Here is a 22,576-nt window from a genome sequence, read left to right on the forward strand (position 1 = left end):
CTTAGCGCAGTTTTGTCAGTTTGCCTCAGGTATTTTGATGATTTGTGCTCAGGCAATGTGCGCAGTAAGGATGGTTCCTGTTCTTGGAGAATCGGCCCTTTATCGTATGTGATGTCCGTCTTCACGCCTGGAGGCAGTCCTTGCTCTGGAATCGGCTCTGGAAGGGACACAGCTACTCCAGCTTTCTTTTGATTCGTATTAGCATGGCATATATTTCTCTCTCCCTTTGTTTTTAATCTGTATGTTTCTTTATATTTAAAGTGGGTTTCCCATGGACAACATATAGTTAGGTCTTGTTTTTGAGCTACTCTGACAGTCTCTGTCTTTTAATTGTATTTAGGACATTGAAATTTACAGTGATAATTGCATCAATATCTATGTTTGTTACTATTTTCTATTTATTGCCTTTGTTTTTTGTTCCTATTTTTGCCTTGCTCTCTCTTTCTGCCTTTATTATACTTCTGACTGAGCATTTTACATGATCCCATTTTCTTTCCTTTCTTGGCACATCAGTTATACTTTAAAGTCTTTTCAGTGGTTGTCCTGGAGTTTGCCCACATACATTTAAAAAATACGGAGCGTCTCCCGAGTTTGCGTGCCGTCCCTGTGTACGGTCACGCTCATCTCTGTCCTGTCCCAGTTTGGGCATATGTGCTGCTGAAATGGCATTTCACGTGCTGTGATTTTCCCCAGGGACTCCCAGTGGTCCTCCCCGTAGCTGCGGGGAGCCAGCAGCAGCCGTAGCCATGTGAGGCAGGCATGAACTCCTGCCCCTGAGTCCGCTGTTCTGAGAGTGGAACAAACACCCTCACAGTTTGGTCTGCATTGCTGATGGGTATCTGCTGCACCTTCGCTTCAGTGTCAGCCTTAGGCCCACGTGCCCCAGGCCCATGGTCTTAAGGACTTGTTACCGTGAACAGCATCTCCTTCGCCTTCAGAACTGCCGTTTCCTCTCTGGAGATGAGAACCCCTACCAGGCACCTGTGCGTGGAAGGTGCTGTGGTCCCAGCTGCCAGGCTGACCCGGTAACATTGTCCTTTCCTCTCTGACAGACGTGATGTTCACTGGCACGGCAGATGGCCGGATCGTGAAACTTGAAAATGGTGTAGTAGAGACCATCGCCCGGTTTGGTTCAGGCCCGTGCAGTAAGTCGTCGACTCCCCTGACACGTGTCCCTTCCAGTCACGCAGAAAGATCTGAATGGCTGTGGGAAATGAAGTGCCCCCAGAGGTTAGGTGCACGCTTGGAGAGAAAGAGCTCTGGACCGCCCGCAGACAGGCCAACGGGGGCGCCGCCACAGGCTCCCATCGGGTCTCACAGAGCCTGGCCGTCCCTGCAGCCACATCCCGGCTCGGCGCTGGCTACGGCACTGCTGTCTCCGCCTTGAGCTGCCCGCGCTGCTCCGCAGAGGCCTGCGTCCGCCGTTGGGGGGGCGGGTGGGGGTGGGCACCGCGGCTCGTGGGCCTCCGGGGGCGCCTGCCGGGTGGCTCAGAGTCCCTCGGTGGGGATCAGCCTGTGGCGCCCGGGTTTGGAAAGCTGGAGCTGCAGAGGCGCTGTTCCAACACTGGAGCCCGCAGACTTCTTAGTCACTGCTTCTTAATAGCAGAATGTTTTTGTAAAAATGGTGCCTTTTCATTGTGAAATGTGGATGACACAAAGGTACAAAGAAGAAAGTAAAATCGTCTCAGGGTCTAATCAGGTGTTGTTGACGGGTTGGTGAGTTCCTTCTGTCCACGGTCAGGCCCACACACTTTCATGTGATGGACTCAGCCTCTCCGTCAGGTTCCTTAGCCTGACTTTCCCATTCCTGTAAGGAGTAAGCACCCTGCGGGGGGCCCTCTGCGGTGAGCACTCCTCAGGGACGCCCCTGCAGACCATGTGCACTGCCACAGGTTTAAGAAGAGTGTAGGTTTCAGTCCAAAGATTAGAAGAGTAGCTCTCCCTTTAGGCCGGTGGACGGAGCACTGCCAGCCCTCCTGGGCGAGCCTGGTATTCAGGACCAGCTGTCAGGGCTGAATGGCCAGCTCCCCAGGCTCTGGGGCGATTCTGGAGTTGGGCCCAGGGCCTGGTGGTGGCCCTGAGTTAACGTTCAAGTCTTGGGATGCTGATCTGAATGTACTAGTCGCTGTGCGAATACCCAGATCTAGGTTCTCAGGTGGTCCCTCTGCACACAGCAGACAGCTGTAAGCGGGGCGGGGGGCTGGGAGATCGGGCTGGGCTTGTGGCCAGTGCTGCCGACCTTGTGTTCGACACAGTGCACACGTCCTTAGGATGGGATGCATGGGGTGCGTGGACACCGGTGCAGGGGGCGGGGGAGGCGCAGCAGCCTCTGGGACCAGCCACCGATCCCACCCATCTTTTCTCTAGAGACCCCGGAGGATGAGCCTGCGTGTGGGAGGCCCCTGGGCATCCGGGCGGGGCCCAACGGGACCCTCTTTGTGGCTGATGCGTACAAGGGGCTGTTTGAAGTGGATCCCTGGAAACGTAGGTGATGATGTCGTTTCCTTCCGCAGTGATTTCGGATCTGCTGAACAGTGTGTGCCTCAGTGGGCTTCACGGGCTAGGTTCAGTGCGGTCTCTGACGTTCTCCTACCTGCCGAGCGGCACTGCAAGTTCCCTGTGCAGGCGCCAGCGGGTGTCCCAGCCCCTTCGCACGCCCCGACCACAGGGTCTCAGAAGGACCCTCTGAGCGCGTTAGACCTGCTCTTTCCATCTTTATTTTCCTGTCTCTCTTCGTCTTCTCTTTCCACTTTCCATTTCCTTTTCCTTCCCCTCTGTCTCTGTTTCCATGTTGTCCTTTCTGCTGCTCTTCCCGCTTTTCTCCTTGAGGGGTCGCGGTGTCAGCATATCCGGGGCTGTGTGGCTCCTGCCGGGGAGGACCTGGCGCAGCCGCGGGGCCCTGGGCTCACCCCCACCGGCGGCCTGCCTGGGCGGCTCCAGCTTTGCTGTTTGCTGGCTGTGTGACTGTGCAAGGCAGTCAGCCTCTCTGTGCGGTTTCCTCGCCCGTGAAACAGGATAGTCATGTGCCTGCCCCGTGGGACTGTGTGAGGGCTGCAGTGAGATTGTACATGGAGACAGCTTAGCACTCAGTAGATGTCCATTCTACTGTTCTTAAAGGTGTACTGCTATTACTATCTCTTTATTTAAAAGCAGAAGAATGGAACATTTTATTCAAGCAAACAAATAGAAAGTTGCCTTTTGCCTGAGCCTCATTGTAGATCTCTAAGTCAGTTGGTCTTGATGAAAGCAAGCGCCCCTGGTCCCGAGGGAAGGGCTTCCCCTCTGACGGAGGCCGCGTGACGCTTGGACGCTTGTCCCCGGCCACCGGAGCAAGGGAGGAAGCGCCGTCTCAGCAGAAGAAGGAACACACCTGCCGACCTGGCATGGAGACGTGCATTTTAAGTTTTTCTTTTAAGTCAGGCTAATTAATGTCATGAAATTATTGAGGTAACAGTTCCCAGAATGAAAGCAAGTCTCGCCCTCCCTCCCTTCTTTCCCTTGCTGCTGCTCCCCTCCCTCCCCCTCCTCCTCCCGGCTGCCCTCCCTGCCCCTGCCTCAGGCGAGGTGAAGTCGCTGCTGTCCTCAGACACGCCGGTGGAGGGGAGGAAACTGTCTTTTGTGAACGACCTGACGGTGACTCGGGACGGGAGGAAGATCTACTTCACGGATTCTAGCAGCAGATGGCAGAGACGAGATTACCTGCTGCTGTTCATGGAGGGCACGGCCGATGGGCGGTGAGTGCCCATCCCTGTTCATGGAGGGCACGGCCGATGGGCGTTGAGTGCCCATCCCAGACCTGCGCAGTGAGGTGGGCTGCCGGGCGGGCGGCTTGGCAGAGCGCCCACCTCTGGGGGTTTCAGCTCCTAAGACAGGACTTAACGGCTTCTGGAAACATGGTGGAGGTGCCAGCGCAGCAGGGCTTCCTCACTTCCTCTTTGGAGAAATGAGGTGGGAACCGGTGCAGCCGTCTGGGTGTGGCCCACGCGGTCTGGGGGCCCACGGGCAGGCCTGGGTTCAGGCCACGCCCCGGGGGGGACCCCTTCGAGGCTGGAGCGTGGCGTGCCCCCTGTGCTGAGTCAGCAGGAGAGCTGCCCCGGGGGTTGGCCCTCTGGGAGGGAGGCCCTGGGACGGCCCACGCCAGGTCTGGGTGGAGGGCCAGCAAGGCCCCGTCACCCCACGCGAGGCCGAGTCCCCTGCACAGGCCCGCCCCAAGGGCCCCGAGGAGCCGCCTGCAGCCCGGCTGGGCCGTGGCCCCGTGACCCCCCTGGTGGCGCCCGCAGCCTGCTGGAGTACGACACGGAGACCCGGGAGGTGAAGGTGCTGCTGGACCAGTTGCGCTTCCCCAACGGCGTGCAGCTCTCCCCCGCCGAGGACTTTGTCTTGGTGGCTGAGACGACCATGGCCAGGATAAGGAGGTGCGTGCGGGGCTGGCCGTGCCGGCAGCAGGCCTCTGCGTCGGGCCGGGCGCTGGGGCATGTGCGCTGGGGCATGTGCGTCGGCGGGACCGCAGCCGGCGGGGCGGCGCTGCCTTCTGTGCTGTGCGCGGGAGTGAGGCTCAGGGCGCGCTTTCCTCCTGCCGCGCCCAGGGCTGCTGAGGGCCTCGCCGGCGAGCCTGCATCGCGGGCGCGCCCGCAGTTGTTCCCCTGTGTTTACTGGGACCAAGGCCAGTTTGGTGGTTGGCTGAACTTCTCCCTAAACGGGGGGCCGCCACTCACTGCCTGCTTGGTGAATTTTGCAGATTCTATGTGTCTGGCCTGATGAAGGGCGGGGCTGACCTGTTCGTGGAGAACCTGCCGGGCTTTCCAGACAACATCCGGCCCAGCGGCTCCGGGGGCTACTGGGTCGGCATGGCGATCATTCGCCCCAACCCTGGATTTTCCGTGTTGGATTTCTTATCCGAGAGACCGTATATTAAGAGAATGATTTTTAAGGTAATGATGGAAACTATAATTACAAAAAGCAGAATGAAGATGCATGTAATTGTGATCATTTTTGGCCTTCATAGATCTAAAAATCCTAGTTCTACTTGTAACAGTAGTTTCAGTGACTCAGTTATTTTATTCTTGAGCTTGAAGTGTGAATCGAAACCTTGAACCCTTGATTGTCTCCCTCTGGTCTGCTGTCTGGGCCCTCTGTCAGCGCCCTCCCCATCCTGACCTCGGGGCCTCTACCCGCCTGTCAGTCTCACGTTCCTGCCCCTGGCGGAGGGCTGCTCCCCCTCAGGTGGTTATCAGGTGGCTCTTCCTGTGGCCGCACCTATGACCCTGCTGACCTCGGCCCCCAGCCTGCCCTGCGTTTTCCGGTCCTCCGGGAGCCCTCCTGTCATCACCCCTCTCCGTGGCGTTCTGCCCTTTGACCTCTGAATACACCAAGCTCTTCTCCAGCAAAACCCTCCTTCACCAGTGACCAGCCGTGGACCCTGTATCACAGCCTGTAAGCGCTCAGCGGCCCACCTTTCTCCCCAGTGATGCCATGAAGCGCCCCAGGTGTGACTCAACACGTCTCACCCTGTGGACCAGGAACTGTGGGTGTAGGGGCTCCCATCCCCAGAAATCTTCTCCAGCAAGCTCCATTTCACAGCTAAATAGATGTTTGAAATTGATACTGAATATTTGGACAGATAGTAACACATTTTAACGTTAGGTCCTAGAAGACACCAGGCAGCGATTTCTGAGTCTGCACGAGCCGGCCCTGTATCTGGGCCCTGCCAGGGGCTGCGTTCACGGGTCGGGTGGGCCTGTGGCCCTCGTGCTCTTCCGAGTTCAGGGTTCATGGGGAAACCCTGATCTGTTTGGAAAGGACATATTCCTTCTCTTTGCTGTGTTGGCTCCAGGGCCTGGCTGGGGGTGGGCGGAGCGCCAGAGTGGTGGGGCAGAGCCCGGGAGGTGGGGGGCACACACCCAGCGGCAGACCCCGCAGTGCAGGCTGGCGGGCTGGGGAGCCGGGGCTCAGCACGAGGTGATTCCCCGAGATGTCTGCCCTGGCGTCAGGGAGCCCCCAGTCTCCTGGGGTGGAGACGCAGTCATTTTGCCTGCCTGGGAGTTTTTCTTTAATAGGACTGCTCTCACATCTCCGTCATTTGCACCTGCACATTTGAAGTATTTTAAACCTAATCTGAGGTCTTGGCATTTATTCTGGTGACGTTGTGCTGGTTCTGACAGTTCTGGGCCAACATCCTCTGGCCTCGGCTTCAGAGTCACGGGTAAAAGGAAGGCGCACTGGCAGGAACGGGGGGCAGTTCCTGCAGGGTCCCCATCCCTCAGGGGCCGGCAGGGTCTGCCGCGCACGGGGCCTCACTGTGCTGACCAGGAGCCTCCCCACCGGCTGGGCTGGGGTTCCGTTTCTGGGGGAGCCGACGCTGCGACCCCGGCAGGGCTGGTGTCGCGGGGCCTGGCGTGCGCAGCTGCGCCGCGGGCCTGCTGCCTTAACAGGTCTGACCTGCCCCACCACCCTCCTGGCCGGAAGGTGACGCCTCCTCACACTGCGCTTCCCTTTCAGCTGTTCAGTCAGGAGACGATAATGAAGCTTGTGCCCCGGTACAGCCTCGCCCTGGAGCTCAGTGACAGCGGGGCCTTCCTGAGAAGCCTGCACGACCCCAGCGGGCAGGTGGCTGCCTACATCAGTGAAGTGCACGAGCTGGACGGGCACCTGTACCTGGGCTCCTTCAGGTCCCCCTTCCTCTGCAAACTCAGCCTGCGGTCTGTTTAGCGGTCCCCGTGGCCCCTTGAGCACCGGGCCCTGCGCCTGGTCCTTCCCACTTGGCCTGCCGGCCCGTGGAAGTGTGGGGCCGCCCTGCACGTGTGTGGACCCCTGCAGGACCCGTTCACCTGTGTTTAACTTGGCGTTTAGAGGGAAGCATTACATCTGCTATAGGGAAGTTAGTCTACATAAAGCCATTTTCTCTTAAAAGATCCTTTCTGTGTGCTGGAATTCTCTAGGACTTAGGGGACTCGTGCACTTTTAACAGGCCTCAGGGTTTGGTGGGTCGGGCAGGGGGAGCGCCGTCTAGGGATCTTGTTTTTGCTCCAGGCTCTGCCCCGCACCTCAGTGTCTTCACTGTAAAACAGGATGGGAGGGGCCAGGAGAACCCAGGGCAAAAGCCTGTGAGGCCCGTGGGCGGGGCAAACGCGTGGGCCGGCCCTGGCCCCTGGCTGTTCCTTAGCTCCCGCCCAGCAGCCTCCTTGGCTCTCCCTCTGCCGGAGGCCTTTCAAGACCCCCGAGTGCCACCAACTTTGAAAGTGAGGCCTGAGTACACGCGTAGGAAAAGCGTGCTGGTTCCTGCAGCTCAGGAGCACACTGGGCTCCTCCCCTGTACGCTGAGCGCCCCGCGGGGAAGTCCTGCTCACGCCTGCGCTCCTCACCTCTCGGCCCACAGATGTGAACAGGGCACATTAGATGTCCTGTTTGCTTGAGCATCATAGCTGGAAACTGCTGTGTGTCCTGGCAAGTACGTCGTGAATTCTGTCAGGAAGACCATGTGTTAATGATGATTAAACAGGCTTTTTTCCTGCTGATTAACCTACTCTGATGGTGTTGCCCAGGAGTTTCTTCTCTGATACAGCTGTTTGAATGGTGACAGAGATTCCCTTCCATCGCGTGGTGACAGGAGGCTCTCTGTGGCTGGGGTCTCGTTACGGGACAAGCAGTCCGCCCCGTCTGCTCGGGCTGCCACCTCCTGGTGCGGTTCCGTCCTGGGCAAGTTGATACTACCCTGTTCTCCTGTTTGCCTGCAAAATGGGGCTAATGGCTGTTCCTTTCTTTCCTGGGTATTTATTAAAATGAGATTGTGTCTCTGGAATTGTTTTTAGTAACTTGACAAAGACAGTGTTTTAAATAGGTAATGGCATTAAAATTAAAGAGGACTGAAGCTATCGTGAGGTGGGAACCGGCGGTGGCGCCCTTTGCCCCTGGCACAGGCCCCACCCCGAATGCCGCCGCCCCTGCACGGTCTCCTCCGGGGGAAGGCTCAGGAAGGGTGGCTAGCTCGTCCTGTGCCGCCCCACCCAGGCTGGGTCTGTGCGGCTGCAGCAGAGACTGCAGCCCCGCCGCCGAGACCCACGTGCAGGCGAATGACTTCCTAGGAAAGGAGACTGAGGGGCGGCCACTGACCTCCTCAGTGGGTGACGGTGCGTCTCACATGCTGAGTGTGTTGGCTGAGCCCGTGTAAGCTGACTTCTGATCAAGAACAGAGGCCTCCCTTCGAGTGCCTCACTGTTACTGATGCAGAGAAACTGGTAAATTGCTTTTCACAGTTTGCAGCAAACAAGTCTGATTTTGACTTGTGTTCATTTTCTGCTCAAAGTGTCACTTCCTGTGTTTTATCTGGTAATTGCTACAGTGAGGTGCAAAATACAGCCTTATTAGGTTTCAATATGTGATATGCTTTTGTTTTAAACAAAAAACATTTGCTCTAATGTGAATTACCAACATGCTTTTAAAATTAAATCCAGTGATCCATTCATTGCGTGCTCTGTATTTTCTGGTACAAACACCCCTCCAGGGTTCAGTGATTGCCTTTTATAGGACAGAAGCCCCATTTTGAGATTCTTATCCACATTAACTTGCAGAGTGGCCTGTAGTTTGAACGGTGTTTTCACATACACTGACCTGTTAACGATGCTAAGAGAAATTGACTGCGTTTTGTAGGTGGGCACTGAGCCAGGGGAGTGACTTGCTCAGAGCCACAGCCAGCGTGCAGCCGGGCCGGGCCCTGTGCCGTGGCCGGGGAAGGCTCTAGAACACGCAGGATGGGCCCATCTGATGGACTTCTGACTGGTTTTGGCCCAAGTGTTTCTTTTTCATGGTCATAATTCTGGCACATCTTAGAATCGGGCACTTCACGTTCCTCAGTGACAATAGCATCAGGTGGTGGCCCAGCTGCCCTGTGGGCCAGTCATCCCCTCTGAGCCAGAGTAAAGCCGAGGGTCTAGAAAGGCAGGTAAAACTGGGTGGGTGTAGGGACTTCCGGTCGCCACCTGCCCCCTCTAGTGAGTCTTGCCATCTCTGCGGGCGTTTTGTTTCAAGGGGAGCAGAGAGTCCTCAGCAGTTCAGTTGGTCAGGGTGCCCCTACGCCAGCCGTGGGCTTCCGAGAGCCAGCGTGGCCTCATACTGGCCCGCTGGCCCGGCCCCTTTCCTTCTCGTGGCACCGTGGCGGGTTTAAGAGCTATTTAAGGACAAGCATTTTCTTCTGTGAGGAACAGTACACAAAACATGGGGAAAATAAAACGGCGGGTGTGTGATAGTGCAGAGCCCCTTTCCACCCCCTGAGGGCCCCCTGGGTGTAGGGTCAGCACCGAGGGCTTGGAGGTTAGGATTTGAGGCTTCCTTCTCGCAGGAGGGAATGTTGGCCGTGGCTGCTGGCTGGGCAAAGGGGGAAATTCATGTGCGCCTCAGCGCTGGGGTGCCGTGAGCCCGCTGTCCCACAGCTGTGTGTGCACACCTCACCGTCTGCCGAGGGAGGCAGGTGGGGTGGAATCTGGAGGCCTGAGTGAGTTTTGGGAGAGGCCTGGCCTCCATGTGCTCTGGTCTCTACTTACGTGTCAGTGCGGGCAGACTGGGGGCTCAGGGCACAGGGCCCCCCTTCATTTGCTGCTCATCCTGCATGAGTCACGTCAGGCCCGGGAGCTGTCCTGACGCCTGTCTGATTCCGAGGAAGCTCTGTGACTTCTGCCATCCCGTTAATGTATGGGGGTCAACAGTGCTGGGGGAGTGCGTTTATTTTCTGAAATGATCGCCTTCAGAGTCATTGAATAAATAAAGTTGGCACCAGTGCCCCTGCGTCAGAGGGCGGGGAGACCGTCAAGGCAGCAGAGTGAGGGTCTGGACCCCCCACCGGAGGGAGCCGGCGGCACCTCACCTGGTTGGCAGCGGCCAAGCTCACCGCTGCGGGAGCTGCCACACACTTAATGCGATTTGTTTCCTGTGAGTTAGCAAGGCTGCATGTTTTGAAGGCAACAGCGTATTTTGTACTGATCTGTAGTCTGAAGAGGAACCGGTGAGGAAGAAGCCCAACGTGAGGGGCCCTGCGTTCGGACCTGGCTTCCCCGTGTGGGGCGTCTGGGGCCTCTGGCCTCCAGGGAAGCCTCGGGCTCCCGGCCGCCTGCCGGCTCCTGGGCTTTTCTGTGGTCCAGCCTGGCACTACTGCCAGCACAAGCTGCAGCCCTGGGTCTTGTGGGGGTCACATCTTAGGATGCCATGCAGCACGGGCACCCCTAGCCTCGCTTTCCCTCTCCCGGGAGGTCCCAGCGCTCATTCCGCCCCTCCCCTCCACAAGCTGCGCATAAGCCGAGCCTCAGAAGCAGCGGCGACCATGTGGGTGGAGGGCCCCCAGTCAGGAGAAGCAGAGCAGCAGGTGGGCGCCTGCGGGCGGTGCCGCCTACCCTGCGGGTCAGCCGTGTGGCCGGACACTGGTCTTCGCTCTGGTGTAGCTAGCAGCTAACAGCTGGGAAAGCCTCCGAGGGGCTTTCTGGGAGCGACTTAAGACTTGTCAGACCACCCGGTGGGGGAGCTCCCACAGGGCTCACCTCACCTCCTGACTCGCCCTTATCAGGTAAAGCAACAGCCATGGCTTTGAGACGGCCGGTTCTTCATGTATTTACTCATGACTTCATTCACCCACAAAAGGTCAAGATGCCCGACAGTGGGCTGGGGCCGCTGCCTCGTGCGGGGACCACTTCACACAAAAGGATGCATCTCTGGGCTTCTGTGGGCGAGCCTGGGACCTCGGGGTGATCAGGTAGGTGGGGTCCACTTAGCGGGGCCCAAATAATACCCGTCAGAGGACTCAGTCCCTTATGTTCAGACCGAGTCGTGGCGCACAGCACTGGTACAAGCAGCTAAGTCCAGAAGAAAGTGCAACATAGTGCATGTTACCGTGGGCAGTGCCTGCCACCTCGGCTGCTCTGTGACGGACCCATGGGCACCTCCGTCTTGCAACCTGAGGAAAGCCCCGGGAGTCTGTGACAGCAGGGAGCAGGGCCATGACTGAGGGCAACAAGCAGCACAGGAGCTGTGGATTGGCACAGCTCCGCACTGGTGGTCTGGGTGCATCAGTGACAGAGGAGAACCGGCACCTCACACTTCTGCAGCCAGGGGACGACCCAGACTTCGGAGTAGCAGCTCAGAGTCTGAAACAAAGAGGGGCTCATTGGGGAGGCTCCTGAGAGCCACAGAGGCCACCCGCCCGCATGGGCTGCCCTCATGCCGCAAGGTGCCCAGAGCTGCTGCCTGTGGGGCTGTGTCTGCATGTGTTTCTATATGTTTGTGTGCATGTATGTGCAGGCATGTGCCTGCATGTATGTGTACGTGTGTGTGCACATGTGTTTTCCTTATGGGGAATTCTTCCCCTGCCCTGAGTTTTTTATTTTGAAAAATTTCAAATCTACAGAAAAGCTGAGAGAATGGTTTGGTAGTATATACTTTTGGCCTTTATTTGCAAATTATTAAATCTTGCCACATTGCTGTCTGCCTGCACGTGTATGTGTACGTATATAGTTTCTGAGTTGTTGGGAATCTCTGTTTGCCTCTTGGGAAGTGAGGGAGTGGAGGGTGGGTGGTGGAGGGCCTCTCTGTGTCTGTGGGCACCGCCTGGACGTCAGGAGGCCTGGCCGAGTTAGGGGATCTGGGAGCTTTGGGCAGAGAGGTGATGAAGGTAGTGGTCCCCGGGGCCTGGGGAGTGGGCGGGGAGGGGGCAGAGCCTGGGCTGCGGGGGCAGGCGGGGACGAGCCGTTGCTTACCCGCTGCAGGGTGTGGTTGGTCTGAAAGTCACAGCTGTCCAGCCTGGGGTGCTTGGTTTTCTTGCAAGTAGTCCTACCAATCTCCAAGCTCAGCACGTATCTCAAGCCGTTCACTATCTAAGGAGAACAAAGGGCTGGGCCTGCGTTAACTGGATCCAGGATGGGGCATGAAGACAGGTGGAAAAGATGCCCAGTGTCCCCTGGAAACGGGAGTGAGTGGCGGGGCGGGACTGTCCGGCACGTGGCAGAGGCGCCCTGGGACCTGCCCGCCTGCCCCTCCTGCCCCTCATCTAACTCTTGCCTACGGCAGTGCTCCATCTTGGGTGAGGCTGCGGTTCGTCCCGTCCTGGGACATCTCCTTCCTGCCCAGAGCTCCGCACTGGGAGGGCCGTCAGCCCGGGCGGGGCTGCCCCAGCGCCTTTACCACCCTGCCCGCCCCGCTCTGCACCGTGACCCAGCTCCGGGCCGGCCCGCGGGGCTTCAGTGAGCGGCTCAGGGCCTTATGCTCGGCCCGGGGTGCCTGGGCTACGTGTTGCTGCTGCCAGCTGGGCGGGGATTCTCTGTGGGGCGCTAGGAGCCTGGCCCCCAGGAGTCCCCGACCCTCACCTGGACCAGAGCCCTGCTGATGCGGGACTCCCTGAACAGAAAGACATCATTGCTGCAGTTGTTGAACTTCTCGGCGCTGTGTCTGGCCGCCCTGCGGACTCCGGGGTCATTGGTCTCTATTGCTTTGGGAAATCCTGGCTTCACACTCGAGTTGAGGATCTGGGAGCAAAACTCTGAGAAGCAGAGAACAGACATCACTGTGGCGGGCAGGGCCTTGGGCTCGGGTGCCACGTCTCAGCCCTCCGTTCTCTCTGCTCCCAGCAAGGCCCAGGACCGTCCACCCTCCTCTCACCCCTGCCCCTGCCCACCCACCCTCCCCTCATAGTACAGGTGTTGTGACCCCTGGTTCCTTCCTGCTTGGAGCTGAGGATCAGGTGCAGTGGGTGGGACAATGATGAATAAGATAGAGTCCTGTCCTCTGTCCCTGACCACACAGCATCTTCCAGAACCCAGCATGTGCGACAAAAAACCTGAACCCGTCCCTGGGTGGCAGGGCCTCTGAACAGGAAGCAGCCTTGGGGCGTTAGGAGAAATCACCGCAGTTGGCCTTTGAGGTCAGCATCTGGCCGCAGCCCCCGGCTTGTCCCTGGGGAGGTGGCCAAAGGGCCGTCCTGCCTTCTCCCTGTAAGGAGGCTGCTGCTGACCTGCCCCTCAGCAACTGGTCAGAATCTGCCTGCTTCCAGGCTGTGGGGAAGTCCTCCTGGGGGCCCTGCTCCCGGGGGCCCCTCCTTGTGCCGAGCCCCTGGTGCCCCTCATGTGCTGTGTCCCTCTGCACCGTGGGTTCAAGTCTGAGGACGGGCTGGGCCTGGGCGACCACGTCCCCCCAGTGCCTGCACAGCTGGTACACGGTGGAGGGCGGGTGGAACAGGGTTTCTTCCATCCGTCTCAGCCTTACTGTGCCGGGAGGCCCGTGTTTGGATGACCGACGGGGGAGGCCACAGGAGGGGCGGCCCCCTGTGTCTGACAGGCCAGGCAGACACCTGTCCTCTGCTCCGGTCTGCGGGCAGACCCGCAGAGGCGGAGCCCGACTCTGGCCTCACCCTCGTCCTCTCGCTCATGGGTGCTGGCCACCCAGGCTGTGCAGAGGCTTCTGCGGGGGGAGCTCGTGGTCCATGAACAGCCAGGCAAGGAAGACGTGCAGCAGACAGGTGCCGTGCAGGGTCTGTGCAGGGCCGGGTCAGATGCCCCCTGTGCATCCAGACCGGCGCCTGGGTGCCAGCAGTGGGCCATGGGGCTCAGGGCCAGCGTGGCTGGTGAGGAGACAAGGCCCGCCAGGGTGTGTGTGTGCTAAGTCAGGGTATGAACTTGGGATTTGATTATAAAGAAAATAAGAATAAAGAAGCCCCATGGGCCCAGAGCAACGAGGGAACGGTGGCGAATGTAGGTTTCTCTGTTCATCAGTTGTTCTATGATGGACGTAGACTACTTGTACATTAAAATAACAACAAATTAAAAGTTTCTGGGGAAAATCTAAAGCAATTGGGTGGTGGGAGTGATAGGAAGAGGGTTTTCAGGTTTGTAAGTCTTCATTAGGACTTCTCCCCAGATTTTCCTGAAATATTAGCGCGCAGGAGATGGGCAGCTGTCCCATAGGGGGCGCCAGCCATGCCGGCTGTTTTATTCCAGGGGCTGAAGTGATGTAGTGTGGGTTCAGCTCCTCAGCGGCGTGGCCAGAGCGTCGTGTCCTTGTGTGGGGTCCCGCCAGACCATGCCGCCCAGGGGCTTGTGCTGTGTTCCCCGGCGTGGCCTCCGGAGGGCCTGTGGTGCACAGTCGGCACTCAGCCGGGAGGCGGGTTTCGACGTGACTCGGAGTGTGGAAAGGCGGGAGGCCAGTGCTGGCCTGTGGACCCCGGCCTTCTCGGGGACAGACTGGCCGAGACCGGAGACCCAGTGGTGCCTGGGCTGCAGACGCCTGCCGTCTGAGAAGGCAGCTGCGGCGAGGGATGCCGACTCTCGGAGGCGAGATGCCTGCTGTCTCCTGGGCTGGGAAGAGATCTAAGCTTCAGGGGAGAAGCAGCAGCATGGACTGGACAGAGCCTGGGGCTGTAACGGAAGCGTTCTTCTGGAGCTGGCCCGCTGCCCCACGGGGTCCACGGAGCCCCCCTCCTGGGCACTGACAGACGGTGGTTCCTCGCACTGGGATGTGGGAGCCAGGCCCTGAACCGTGTGAGGCTCCGTGGTGTGAGCCTGCTCTGGCTGGTCAGCAGGGTGCCCAAGAGCCCTGGGGGACGGAGCCCTCGGGGGAGGAGGGGGAGACGCCATACAGGGAGACAGCGGCCTGAAACAGACCGTCCACGAGGCCCCGGCTGTGGTGAAAGTGCCCAGGAGACCGGCCTAGGGTCACGGAGGGGAAGAGGGGCCGGGAGCTCAGCTCAGTGAGGGTCCTGGCCACGGTGTCGGGGACCTTATCAGCTTAGAGTGAGGGTCCAGAGGAGGCATCGCTTCCTCCCAGCGAGGTCCGCACGAAGCCCGCGCTGAAGCCCAGCCGTCTGAGGTGAGCCCACACGGCCCCCACCGAGTGCGAGAACTGGGACGCAGGCCTCGGCCAGCCCATCTCCTGCCTGCTGAGGGAGGTGCCTGGGCGGGGCGCTGTGGCCAGCACATGTTTAGGGCCCTGGAGGTGTACCACTGTCTGCAGAGGGCTGACACTGCCCGACCACGGGGGTCCTGCCCGGCAAATGGACCTTTGCAGCTGGTCCCTGGGGCCCAGAGCGAAACGTCGGGACTGAGCTCGAGGTTCCTCTGCATCTGCCCTTCCCAGCAGGCTGTGGCCATCTGTGGGCGCGAGCTTCCCCTGTGGCTTTTCCTCCCCCAGGTGTCCCCTGCAGCCATCTGGCCCTCGTAGGACACTCCCGAAGGAGCGGGGCTGGAGCTGCACGCGGGTTTCTGGAGCCAGAAGCAAGGAAAACTGCTTCTGTTCGTTCCTCCAGCACCAGCAGGTGGGCACCGCCCCAGGCGGGCCCGCGTGGCGCCTCTGCTGTGGGTGAGGGGCCGGGCCAAGGGCTGCTCTTCCCGAAACTGGACATGACACAGGCAGCCGAGGGTGGCTTCAGTTTCAACAAAAAACTCTTGGGAAACAGCTTGCTTTCTTAGCACTGTGGTGTAGAGAGCAGAGAAAGGAAGAGGCCTTTGTGCAAGCGGGGTCTGGCATGTGCGCCTCCGGACGCTGGGGGCCTTCTGCTTCGTGGGGTCCACCCGCTTCGTGGGGTCCACGGCTCTACCTACATTTTGTCTCTGTAAAAAGTATATTTATTGCTTTTTCTGATTATAAGCTTACCTATTTTTGGTTGGAAATTTGAAAAATACAGCAACAAAGAATTAGAAATCACTCTCAATTATCTCAAAGGTAGCTACTTTTAACTTTTAAAAAAAGTATGAATTTTGCTTCAATTTAACAGGAATAAAAAAATGAAGTGAAAGTAGGTGAGGCCGAACACCAGGTGAATGTCCCTTCCAGACAGATGACGTCAGTTCCTAAGTGATTTCAGTAAAGTCACAAAAAGGTCATGAAAAATATTGAAGTGGGCTTATTTTTAACTATGTGTTTCCTTAAACTTAGGCTTCACATCAGTAAGGCTTCATCCCTGTTGTCTTAAACAAACACTAAAAGCTCCATTTTAATGGTAAAAATAGTTGAGAAGTCAAGCCTATTTCGAGGTTGATTCTTCAAGAGAAATCAACAAGGAAGCGGATCATGACGAGCAAATGTCCACGTGCCTCCCCGGGGAGGAAGGCAGCTGGGGAGGCTGTACCCCCGCCCCGGGGGCCTCAGGCTGCCCTCTGGTCGGGGCCTGGGGCTGCCGCGCTGGAGTCGGGCAGGACAGTGAGCTGCTCTCTGGGTCCATGTGCTCTGCGGTCTCCTCTTCTCCCACCTCTGCAGGCTGGCAGGGTGTCTGGATGCCACAGGCGAGGAGACCGGGGCCTCAAGGGGGTGCAGGGCACGTTTAAACTGGGTCTGACTAATTCTAAAAACCATGCTCTTTACCTCACTCAGGAAGTACTCCTGGGAGGTGCTATGGAGACGTCAAGATGCTTCACATTGGGAGCCCCCACCCCCCAGGCCAGGGCAGGTTCCAGGAGGTGACGGGAACCTGGCATAGAAAGGGCCTGGGGGAGGCAGACTGGGGGCGGGAACCCCGAGACTGTGGACGTGATGGAGGAGGCGGTGGAGGCCTGAGTGTGAGGCGGCACTGACAGGGCCCGGCGGGAGCTGGGTGTGGGGGTGAGCAGAGGGGTCTGTGACTCATGCTGCCGGCACGGTGACGCGAGGCTGACGTGAGCTGAAAGGACAGTCGGTGGAGGAGCAGGTTCCTGAGAAGTGGAGCCTTCTCCGTAGAAACACTGGGGTGGGCGCAGGCCAGGCTCCAGAGGAAGAGCAACGCCCCCAGATGAGGCGACTCCCTGTTGCTCCCTGGCCCACCCCAGGCCGCCTCCCCTGAGCGCAGAGAGCAGGCAGCCCCTCCGGATGCAACGCTGGGCACAGCCCCCCAACGCCAGGGGCACAGAGGGCCCCAGACCAGTGAGCATGGAGGCGGGCGGACCCACATGGGCCGGGCCGGCAGTGTGTTCCAGGAAAAGGCACGCGGGATGGCTCCCAGGGCAGGCCCTGCTGCACCGGCTGGAGGAGGGCCTCACAGGACCTCCTGCCTGCTTGTGGAGAGAAATGGCTCTTCTGCTGGTCTCGACAGGAGTGACTTGGATGGCAGGAGATCGGGGGCCGGGGACTTGGAAGGAAGGTTATGGTGGCGGCAGCCCTATGACCAAGGGCCACTCCCAGGGCATGTGGATGCAAAAGGCCAGAGGACTTGCAGGGGCCGCTGAGCTCCAGCCCTGGGGCATCCGGACTCCAGCTCGCTGAGGGCTGGTGCCCACTCAGTGCACATCACTGTCCTCAGACAGCGGGCTGGGAGGCTGGCACTAGGGCAGGAACGGCGGCAGGAGTCAGCTCCTGGGGCCTGGAGACGGAACCTGCCCGCCTCTGGCCCTGGGCAGCTGACCGGCCTCAGGAAGCAGGAACCGGGGGGCCCTGCAGGCGCCTCGGCTGTCCGGCTGCACCACTGGGCTCCCTGGCTGTCCTCTCTGTAAAGTCCCCCTCGCCCTCTTCCAGCACCCACGGTGCACGGAAGTCTAGGAGTCTCGCCTCCCCTGCTGATCAGAGTGGGAGGCAGAGCTTTGAGGAAGCCTTCTGGTGATTCTCGCTTAAAAATAATTACTGCTCCCTGTAGGTCTCAGCGGATTCCTGCTCCAGCACCCCGGCCTGCTCCTATGGCCACACCCGCGTCGCCAGACCAACACAAACCCGATTTACTGGGCCTGCCTACAGGCCTCCCTGAGCGGGGCTTCATTTACAGGCCCACCAGTGCGCGTGGGGGCTCGTGGGAACACCCAGCTTTGAATCTAGTCCAGTTGCACACGACGCCCAAGTGTGGGGACACTGCGGGCAGGTCAGTTACGGTGACAGCTGACTGTTTCTGTGCATACTCAGGAGATAATCTGCCCCTGAGTTACTGCCGAGCCCAAGAGCAAATGTCCCCTGAGGCCCCGGACAACCACTTCCTGACCACAGTTGGCAAGAGAATCCAGCAGTGGATGTTCTAAAGAACTACGGTGTGCTGGACGCGTGTCCCTGCGGAGGGCAGGGGGCCTGGGATCTGCCATGTGTCCCAGAGGTGGCCTGCCTGTATGCCCCTCCCCGGTCGGCTGTCCTGGGGGTCCCAGGGAGTGGGCTGCAGTTCCCTCACATGGAAGGGGCAGAGGGGGTGCCCAGGGGAGGCCGAGACTCCCCACTGCTGCTCTGTGTGTTCCCCTGCGTGCGCCAGGGCGGTGGCGGGAGCTCAGCTGGGAGCTGCTCCCAGGAAGGGGGCCAGGGTGCCCGGGAGCCAAACGCCGACATCCCTGCTGGAGCCCCCGCCCCACGTCGCATGGGGTCGTGTCCTGGGCAGCTGCCTGAAACGCGCTCTTGGGCTTCCACCCAGCGTCACTGAGCCCCAGGGGAGGAGCCCCATCTGTGCCCTGTTCTGGAGCTCGCAGTCTGGGGGTATGTGCCTCAGGGCCGGGGGTGCTGGCGTTCACTCTGCCCACCTGGTGACGTCACCCTGAGCCCCACTCCCCTCTGCTCCTCTCGTGAGGGTGGGGTTCAGTGAGTCTGGGCCGGTGCAATGAACTCCAGGGGGCCAAGCCCCTGGCTGTGTTCTGGGGGCTCCGAGTAAGTCCCCCCTTCTGAGGGCATGCGTGTCCCTGGGTGCTGTTCAGTCCTGGCCCCGACCCACTGGCACGTCCAGAGTTTGAATCCCAGCTCTGCCTCTTAGAGGCTGTGCAGTCTGGGCAAGTGGCTTCACCTCTCTGAGCCCCGGTGTCCTCGTCACAGAACGGGGCTGAGGATGGCACTGACCTCACAGGGTAGTGGTGAGGAGATATGAAGCTCTTATGGGAAGCAGCGTGGCTGCAGTGGGCGTCACTAAGGCCAAACAGGAGTCCCCCACTGGAAAGAAGAGACCCCAGAGAGCAGAGGGCGAGTGGGGGCCCCAGGGCCCTGCTGGGCTGCAGCTGCCCCAGGAGAGGCAGGCGCCCCTGGACCCACCGCCAGCACCCGAGGATGTTGCCTTGGTGTGTGTGGGGGACAGTGATGGCTGCTGGGAACCAAAAGCTGGGCCACTGCGAGCTCGGCTGGGGGTGCGGTGGGGAGCAGAGGGTGCTGTGCAGCCTGGTGGGGCCTTCCAGGGGAGGCGCTGGGGTGAGAAAGAAGGCCGTTCAGTTCCAGCCACAGGCCAAAGGGCCAAGCAAGCCAAGGAGCCATTTCCCAGGTCCTGTGGGCCTGGGTTGGTGCAGCACAGGGTTGGGCATGGAAGGCCCTGTGCCCAGGGCACTGCCCGCGGGGTCTCTGTGTGCCCTGCCTCCTCATGGAAGTCTCTGGAATGCGCTCTGAGAGGAGGCCGGGGAGAGGTGTGGAGCCGCGGTGGGTGCAGCTCGGGGCTGGGCTGAGGTCTGTCCATTCAGCCCCCGCAGCAAGGCGCCTCCAAACGAAGGAACACCTCCAGGCTCCAGTGGGTGCAGTGGGGGCTATGGCCGTCAGCATGCCAGACCCAGCGAGGGGTGCTGTCGGCACATGGTCAAGCCTATGCAAGGCCCGAGGGGATGCATCTGCTCACCCACCTCACAGATGGTAAGCTTGGGGTTTGGGGAGGCTCCAGATGCCACGGCCAGGCCCTCCGTCTGGCAACAGACAGTGAGCAGGTGTGACGGAGACCAGCCAGCCCAGGGCAGCCTCAGCAGGAGAGGCCCATCTCTCCTCCTCCTCGCGGAGCAGGCGCGGCTCTGAAGGGCCAGGCCCTGGGGAGGGCTTGTCCAGCGTCCGGCACCAGTGGAGGCCAGGCCGCCCTGCCAGCAGGAGGGTGCGGGCGGTGATTGCCAGGTGCCTCCTGTCTTGGGAGCCCCCCTCAGGCCAGTACTGTCCCTGCTTCATTAGGCGAGGGAGCCGAGGCAGGCGGAGGGCACTTGGGAGAGTAACCGGCAAGTAGCCGTGAGTGACCAGATCCCAGCACTGTGAGGGCGGCCGCCCAGTCCCTCCGGCCGGCCCTTCACTGAACGTGGGAAGGAGGAGTGGGCACCTCCGGTCTGAACGCACGGCTCTTCCCACCTTGTGCCATCAGAAGGGAAGCAGGGGGCACAGGAAGAAACGTTGCCCGATCGGGACAGGGCCCAGAGAGGCCTCTGTGGGGCCTGGGAGGGTCCAGGTCTCGCGGCGTGGGGGCGGGAGGGGGCAGCGCGTCCCATCCCCCTGCACCCAAGGGCGGCACCTGAGATGGTCCCGTGGCCTGAGGCAGTGTCACCATGAGGGGTGTGAGCCCGCCATCCCCTGAGAGGCTGTGGGGCTGTTCCTCTGTCTCTGGTCCTGCCCAAATGCCCTCCACTCAGTCACCTGCGTCCAGACTCCAGACCCCTTCAGAGAGGGCAGCCGGCAGGGGCTACGTGACTTCAATGGGTCCCTCCAGCCTCTAGCGCCAGCTACCTCGCTGGTTAAGGGGGTGGTGGGGGGCTCTAAGTGCCCACCAGGGTCCACGGCCTGTGGGCCACGCTGGGAGGGCACGGCTGCCCGTCCAGCTGCGTGACCTGGGCAGGTCCCCTAACCTCGCTGAGCCTCCGTTTCCTGGCCTCTGTGTCTCCTGCCTCCCTTCCCCCAGCGCTGGTGTGGCTGGAAGGATGAAGTCGCCTGAGTGCCGAACGTTAGGGTCGCTGGAAGCCTGTCACAGGACAGCTGCCCGCGGGAAGGACGAGGGGCCAGGTGGAAACGGCCTGAGGGCGGCGCATCCCTGAGCCCTGAGCCCAGTGCCCGCGGGCCACGTGGGGCCTCTGGCGGGCAGCAGGGTCTCAGGCCACGGGCAGATCCTGAGGGTGGGGGCGCACGAGATGCTTCCCTCGTCCCCAGCAGCTGCAGACCCCCTCCCCTGAGGCCCGCACAGGCAGCCACAGCCCAGGCCGGAGCCCCCGTGCCCCACAGCCATGCCGCCCAGGGCCCCCGTCTTACCTTGCTCAGGAGCCCCACTGCTGCTCAGGCCGCGGCTGCAGAGGGTGAGGCAGCAGAGGGCGAGCAGCGCCCCCCTGCCCACCCTGTGAGTGCCCGCCGGCCCAGGGTTGCTGCCGGGGGCGGCCCGGGCGGTTTCTTGCTGAATCATTTTGGCCAGAAGCACTTCACCTCCACATTTGTCAGCTACACAGTCAACCGCTTCCTCTATACAAACAGCGCTTAGTCGCAGGGGGGGAGGAAGAGCGCTGGGACTGTGGCCAAGACCTCTGCCCCTTCTGCCCCGGAAAGGCATGCGCGCAGGGGTGTCGCGCTCAAAAACCAGCAGGGATTTCCCGAAGCAGAACCAGCTGGTTTCCTTCTCCAGCGCCCAGGACCCCAGCCCGAGTGGCCCCTGCCAAGGGGAGGGTGGGCTGGTGTGAGCGTGCGTCGCCCCCGGAGGCGGGCAGGGAAATGGGTGCAGACGGAGGCACCAGGGGCATGGGCGTCGTCGGGGTGCCGCTGCCTTGTCCCATTTTGTGGCCCCGTCTCCTCAAGCTGCCTGGAGTACTTTCGGCGGCGTAATGATGTTCTCTGCGGAAATGGATTCTGGTAGAGAAAAGGGCATTTTCAGCCCAGCTTGTGGGGCTGCCGGGACTCGCCGGCTGCTGCCGACCAGAGGGGGCTGCGTGCCGCCCAGCCCGGGAGGTGGCCTTCTGCTGCTGGCTGCGAACTCAGCCTGCCCGGGTCACCCGGGACATAAAAGGTGCCCTCCTGCTTTTTCCAGGTCTGAAACCGCAGCTTCTCTTTTGCCAGCTCGTCCCTTCTTCCGCCCTCGAGACCAGGGGCCCCTGAAGGCCTGAGGCCGGTGAAAGCATCTGCCTGCCCAACCTGGGGCTCGCCACCTTCCTCCCCCAGGAATGGGGAACGGGCCCCCCCAGGAAGCCAAGAAGATGCTTTGTGGGAGCAGGAGGCTATTTTCATCCTGGACACTGATGGGGCCAGCTTTAGTTTGAAAACCATTGACCTCTTACGTGGAACATTTTTCATAATAAAGCACAGTTTTGCAAGTTCTGCAATAAAGGACTAGCACGTAGACCCGTAGACCTGTGCCCCTGGGGATTTTGTTTCTTGTTCATAACTTCCAGGGCGGTGTTTGGCTCAAAGGAAGAGGGGCTTCGGGTTACTTATTTTTTAAAGAAACAAAACATTTTGAATAGAGCTGGGAGCTATTTCTGCATGCCTACCTTCCTGCCCCTGTCCCCACACAGGCTCAACTGCTCAGAATCGGGCATTCCGTGCACTCCATCGTGTTTAAGGTTTGTACAGGGAATATCATGCTCTCCACTGTAAGATAAATTCTAATAAATTCCGACCCAAGTAAGCAGGTGAAGACAGGCAATAAAGGGCCAGGTAGTTTATTTAAATGCACCCCCGGGTGATGTTCCACGGCCTGGGTATCACAGGCCAGAGAAGTCAGCCCCAGCAGGGCAGGCAGCGAGTGTTTAAAGAAGGCAGGGGGAGGGAGAGCAAAGGTGTACAGTGGCGCGAGGACTGGCCCGCCTAGGGTACGTGGGGGTCTCTCATTGGCCTTTAGCCAGGCACTGGACAGTTACCACTAATGCTTTAGCTTGGGGAAGGGCTCTAGTTGGGGGGAGCTATCCCATCAGGCTCTGGAATGTTGTCAGACCGGAACCTGTTGGTCCCTTCGCCTCGTTACGTGAGGCCTGAGCTT

At 60.0% G+C, this 22,576-nt stretch overlaps 2 protein-coding genes across 7 annotated transcripts in view; one reads left to right on the top strand and one right to left on the bottom strand.

The window, feature by feature from the left end:
- The window catches only part of APMAP (adipocyte plasma membrane associated protein), a 25,587-nt gene extending 17,126 nt beyond the window's left edge, over nt 1-8,461 (top strand). For all 6 annotated transcript variants that reach the window (XM_037001812.2, XM_037001814.2, XM_073222654.1 and 3 more), the window contains 6 exons: nt 1,053-1,145; nt 2,368-2,484; nt 3,560-3,734; nt 4,281-4,415; nt 4,739-4,931; nt 6,499-8,461. In XM_037001812.2, the coding sequence (XP_036857707.2) occupies nt 1,053-1,145; nt 2,368-2,484; nt 3,560-3,734; nt 4,281-4,415; nt 4,739-4,931; nt 6,499-6,708 (923 nt within the window). In that variant the 3' untranslated portion in view covers nt 6,709-8,461. The remainder of the gene's footprint in view (nt 1-1,052; nt 1,146-2,367; nt 2,485-3,559; nt 3,735-4,280; nt 4,416-4,738; nt 4,932-6,498) is intronic.
- A 2,037-nt stretch (nt 8,462-10,498) lies between these two features.
- On the bottom strand, nt 10,499-21,825 carry CST7 (cystatin F). Its single transcript, XM_017649449.3, has 4 exons — nt 20,866-21,825; nt 12,342-12,514; nt 11,736-11,852; nt 10,499-11,126 (listed from the first exon to the last, which is right to left on the bottom strand). Exons 1-4 carry the CDS (start codon nt 21,155-21,157, stop codon nt 11,049-11,051), a joined length of 660 nt encoding a protein of 219 aa, XP_017504938.2. The 5' UTR covers nt 21,158-21,825; the 3' UTR covers nt 10,499-11,048.
- Between the last annotated feature and the right edge of the window lie 751 nt (nt 21,826-22,576).

The sequence above is a fragment of the Manis javanica genome, chromosome 15 (genome assembly GCF_040802235.1).
Source record: "Manis javanica isolate MJ-LG chromosome 15, MJ_LKY, whole genome shotgun sequence".
In the NCBI taxonomy this organism is placed as follows: Eukaryota; Metazoa; Chordata; class Mammalia; order Pholidota; family Manidae; genus Manis; species Manis javanica.

Excerpts from the sequence above, each read along its gene's own strand:
- CST7 (XM_017649449.3), bottom strand. The coding sequence starts at position 21,157 with ATGCCTTTCCGGGGCAGAAGGGGCAGAGGTCTTGGCCACAGTCCCAGC. Across the intron at positions 12,515-20,865 it reads CAGTGGGGCTCCTGAGCAAG|AGTTTTGCTCCCAGATCCTC; the intron begins GTAAGACGGGGG and ends TCTGCTTCTCAG. Across the intron at positions 11,853-12,341 it reads TCAGCAGGGCTCTGGTCCAG|ATAGTGAACGGCTTGAGATA; the intron begins GTGAGGGTCGGG and ends TGTTCTCCTTAG.